Here is a 4,754-nt window from a genome sequence, read left to right on the forward strand (position 1 = left end):
ATAAAATGTAATTTAGAAGAATATTACAAAGAACTTACTCATTTTCTGTGAAATATTTTGATGAATTCTTTGATAATCTCTCTTAGTCACCATATTCTTCAAAAGTGCATCCTTTGTAATGGAAGGGGGTAGGGTAGGGTGTAAGACAATAAACTTGCGCCAGGTTGAAATTAAACCCCATTATGTAGTATGATTTTTTTCTGAAATTTAAGATACCTATTTACTAACTATAATATGCAATAAAAAAAAGAAATTTGATGGGTAATTTTTTCACAGTGGAAGCAGAAGTGTGAGTCTTTGAGCAATAAATAGGCAATATTTTAACGTAATTTGACCATGCATCTTGGTGAATGTAATTCTGTTTTTCGCTTACAATGCTTAATAATTTTAAGATTGATGTCAAATATTAATTCATATAGAAAGATGTTTGAATTCATATAAGACAAATGATAATTGATATATCAATAAAAATTTTATAGCCCTTTTAATATCTTCTTCTTATATTATTTTACCCTGCTTTTTCAGCTCTTCGGTGGGTGATGAAGGCTATATTGAAATTATCAAATTTCTCTTAAACTAGCCCGATGACCTACCTTGAATTTTTAATATGATTTAGAACAAAGACTCAACACAAACATATATAAAATTCAGAAAATTTCAATGGTTAGTTTTTTTGTTGACAACCTATCAATCTCTACCTTAAAAAATATTAATTTTATTATCCTAAATCTTTACTTTAAAAATGTCTTTGTTTCCGTTTCACCCTCAAATGTTAATGTGTCTGTCGTCATATAAACATTTTCATCAACAGACTGGCAAGGTCGCCTTACAAACTGCAGAAGTCCATTACGTTTCAGGTCTTTATTTTCAGAAAGGGTCACTGACGTCATTTCCGTACACATGGATTTAGGATCTGTATATTCCGCATTTTCTGAAGGATCTTTACACAAACTTTTATCATTTACACCAAGCCTTATGACGGTGTTTGAAATGTTTGTCATGTACTGAGGTTGAATTAACCGATCTATATTCGTTTCCCTTTGATTTTCGTCCTGCATCTGAGTGTATTCCATTTTCATACTTTCAATTTCCTCTTTAGAGATTTGCAGGAAATCTGTTCTGCAGTATAATTTTCTAAACACAAGCGTGAGGAGGATCACAATAATGATTATAAATACTATATTGAATGAGAATAGCGATAGGACTATTGGGTGTAGAAATATGTCATTGGTTCTATTCTCCTTCGCTGATGATTTCATCGAAGTACCAAGGACCACACTAGAATTCTTTTTTCTTGATGAAGAGTTATGAGATACATCCAAATTTGTTGTTTCAAGGAGGGGAAATAGGGATGAAGTTGTAGATATCAAAAATGTAGTAATATTACCTAGAAATTCATAGTCAAAATTAAGTAATTAAAACATGGTTATGAAACAATTTTGAAATGCAGTAAATGAATTGTTAAGACGTTCATTAGTCTCTTACTTTTACATCCTGTGGAGAAATCACACAAGGGTTGATTACATTCGCAGACTTGTTGACAAATTTCACCATAGGTTGGATATGGACATTTTTCTCCACAATGTCGCCCGGTGTATCCTATATCGCATTCTGTATATATCATAATAATAAATCCTCAAAAATCTTGATTCTATTTTCTTTAATTTATTTCTTTTGTGTGCGTGCCAGAGAGAGAGAGAGAGAGAGAGAGAAGAGAAAAGATTCATAAGCATATCAAAAGTATATTTAAAAAAGCATTAAGATATATTCTTTTTAAAATCAAAACCGGGTAATCTACATACTCGTGCAGTTTCCTATTTGTTCGTCCCATTTAAATCCCACACAACATTTCTCAGGTCTGTAGTAAATTAAAGTACGTGATTAAAACATAATGTGCTCCGAAACTGATTGTCCAGAATGAAAAAGTATCTTTTTTTTTGTTATCAAAATACAAAATGTACGTGTTGTATGTCGTTATGTCATTTTTATTTATCAATTCTGTAGCCAAAAAATACTTGGAAAAAAAATGAAATTAAACAACAAACATTAACTCACCCATCACAGCTAGCCTCTGAATATTGTAGACAGTAGATCATCATAAAACAGCATTTTAAAGAAAAGGAATGTTTCAGCATATCAGTCTTTCCAGAAAAAGTCGTCATAAAACTTCCGTGTTTATGATTTGAAATGGGAAGGAAACAATCATCTCAGTACAAAACATTGGTATTGTAATAATTTTGGTGGTGTGGCTTAAGAATTTCGGTGTACTGCAATCTATTGGGACTTCTATAAACAAAATCACAGTTAAATGGTGTCTAATGATGTCTTAGATTTCTATTAAGAGATCTCTTCCAAGAATTTTACATAACTCATCTTAAATGATCAATAAATTGTCATTTTGGAAAAAAAGGAGAATAGCTCAGGTCTTTAAATTTATACCTTTAAATAATATTCTTCTTTTCCTCGAAATATTACATAAAAGAGTGATGTTACGCTTAAACAGGTATATTTATGGTCCAACGTCTAAAAGTTTTCGTTGAAAATCAAAAATGATTATTCATTTATATCTGTTCTCCAGTGACAAAATTTATATAGGATCCATAACCGTGTCCAAATGATTTTCCCGAACTCGAATTCCTTAAAATATAGATTGGCTAGAGTCAAGGATTTTCAAGTGTTTTAGAGTTATTTAATTCTAAATTTCAAATTAGAGGGGAAAAACGAAATTAGAGAGTATATCTATGTATCATAATGCAATTTCCTCCCTTAACAAAGCGGAATTACTTTGAAGTTTGTAAATGATCTTTACCGCAGTGATTTTGGCATCCAATGAAATGCTGTAAGGATCGTGGCAACCAATCAAACACTCGGTGTTGTTGTTGTTGTTGTTTTTTTTTCCCCTAAAAAGTTAAGAAAAATAATAATAATAATCAATGCGTGGGCGTAATGAAACATAAAGTGGCTATGAGAAAAACTTCCTTGTGTAGCTTTAATGTTTGTTTATTTGATATAATATTCTGCCTTTAAAATCTGAAGGATTGAATTTTATTTATATCTTAATTCTGTCATGATGTACACGTTTTATCTTAAAAGCTGTACATTTAGTTATTATGAAGCTACGAATGTTTAAGCTATGCGCTATCTAAAATCTATTAAATTTGGCCTATGAGAATTATGAATGTGAATTACATTGTAAAAGTTAGAAAAAAGATATCAGAAGGAATCCTTGAAAGCTTCATTTTTCCATATCTTAACTTTTACTTGACTTATATACATCACCTGTTCAAGTCTGTGACAAAAGTACCACAGGTAACGCATAAATATCGTCTTATATATTCGACTTATTTTTGAAATGCGAAGGTTGGGCAAATAAGGATACAAAAACCACCCACATATATGAAACTTCTTTCTGAAGCGTAAGAAATCTGAGCGATTTTAAATAAATTTATCCACAATTTAGATTGTCCCAATGCCATGATTTGATCCTTTGTGGTTTTGAAACGGTAAAGATATTAGAAAAAGGATGGAGGGCTAGTATTGTAGCATTCAATTAGCAAGCAAAAGGTTGAATTAGAATGCCACATCAATGTCTCCACTTCCTTACCCACGTTTTTAAAATATTTCAAAAGAACATATACCTGAAAAATGTCAACAGACAAAAGACACGTGACAGGAACTTTTTAATTACTACTACGAAAAGCAAACCTCAACTATCATGTATTTCATAACCTGGCTTTCATAAAAGACTCGAATTTATTCAAATCAAAACTAACTGTGATTAATTGCTGTAATATAACTGCTATTTAATTGAATAATATTTAAAAGTATCCACAAAATAAAATAATCAAAAGCACAAATATATCCGCATCCTTTGACGGAATATAAATTAACAAAACCATCATAAAACATGTATGCATCAACACATTTCTGGTAGTCTTCATACTTATTGATCGCAACCTGCCGAAATATCTGCATCTCTTTGATTATTATGATAATTATTCTTGAAATTATGATAAATATCCCTAGGCTTCCTGTTCTGGGACAGACTAAAAGGAACTATCTTGTTACTATTAATCTATCGGTACACACTTGAGCATGCAACATCAGAAATTCTCATGCTAGGATCCACCATTCTGAGAATTCTTCGGCAGATATCTAGGGAAAGGCCTCTTTAAATTGTAATGCAGACATTGTACTTTTTCTGTTTGCCCATATTGATGACCCGTTTAAAGAAACTGTTTTATGCTTAGTGTACTCACTAGTGGTGCTACATGTAAATTATTCGACTTTTTAAAATCGTAGGTGGTTTAAATTCTGGGTCAATGTGATTGTTCAGTTTCACTTTATTAGAATTTATTGGATTTCAAAACAATCAAAGCAATTTTTGTTGTTGTTTGAGTTACTAGGGGTGATCAGAAAGTTCGCGAACTAATTGAATTACTTCCATAAAAGAAATAAAATTAGGTTTCAGTGTTCATCATTTTTTAAAGTAGTCCTCTCCGATGCCACCGTTCTGTCCATGCGCGAATCGAATGATACAGGTAATCACGTGACATTCCCCGTGGCGTTCTGTTCACAAAAGCTAAAAGAATTTTCCGAGTCTTATATTTCTTACCATGCAGGTTATTTTTTATAACAAGAACAGTCCATTTATCAGAAATGACCAAATCTCGGTAACAGGATGGGCGGATAAGGATATGCCTTCCAAGAATTAGCATGGGCACCATCACAACCCGAATCCGCTGTCTTGGGAG

The 4,754-nt window shown here is 31.8% G+C and overlaps 1 protein-coding gene across 1 annotated transcript; it reads right to left on the minus strand.

Annotated features, from left to right (window-relative positions):
* Positions 1-707: 707 nt before the first annotated feature.
* Positions 708-2,115, minus strand: LOC133177322 (uncharacterized). The gene is made up of 4 exons (XM_061312376.1): positions 2,056-2,115; positions 1,803-1,858; positions 1,486-1,611; positions 708-1,387 (listed from the first exon to the last, which is right to left on the minus strand). Exons 1-4 carry the CDS (start codon positions 2,097-2,099, stop codon positions 732-734), a joined length of 882 nt encoding a protein of 293 aa, XP_061168360.1. The 5' UTR covers positions 2,100-2,115; the 3' UTR covers positions 708-731.
* Between the last annotated feature and the right edge of the window lie 2,639 nt (positions 2,116-4,754).

This window comes from Saccostrea echinata, unplaced genomic scaffold (assembly GCF_033153115.1).
Source record: "Saccostrea echinata isolate AGI-Se365-2 ecotype Australia unplaced genomic scaffold, CSIRO_AGI_Sech_v1 ptg000117l, whole genome shotgun sequence".
NCBI classification, from domain to species: Eukaryota; Metazoa; Mollusca; class Bivalvia; order Ostreida; family Ostreidae; genus Saccostrea; species Saccostrea echinata.

What these genes read in the sequence shown, in the direction of transcription:
- LOC133177322 (XM_061312376.1), bottom strand. Translation starts at nt 2,099, where the DNA reads ATGATGATCTACTGTCTACAATATTCAGAGGCTAGCTGTGATGG. An exon ending in TCAGAGGCTAGCTGTGATGG is followed by an intron (nt 1,859 to 2,055) that starts GTGAGTTAATGT and finishes AATTTACTACAG; the next exon opens with ACCTGAGAAATGTTGTGTGG. An exon ending in TTTCTCCACAGGATGTAAAA is followed by an intron (nt 1,388 to 1,485) that starts GTAAGAGACTAA and finishes ATGAATTTCTAG; the next exon opens with GTAATATTACTACATTTTTG.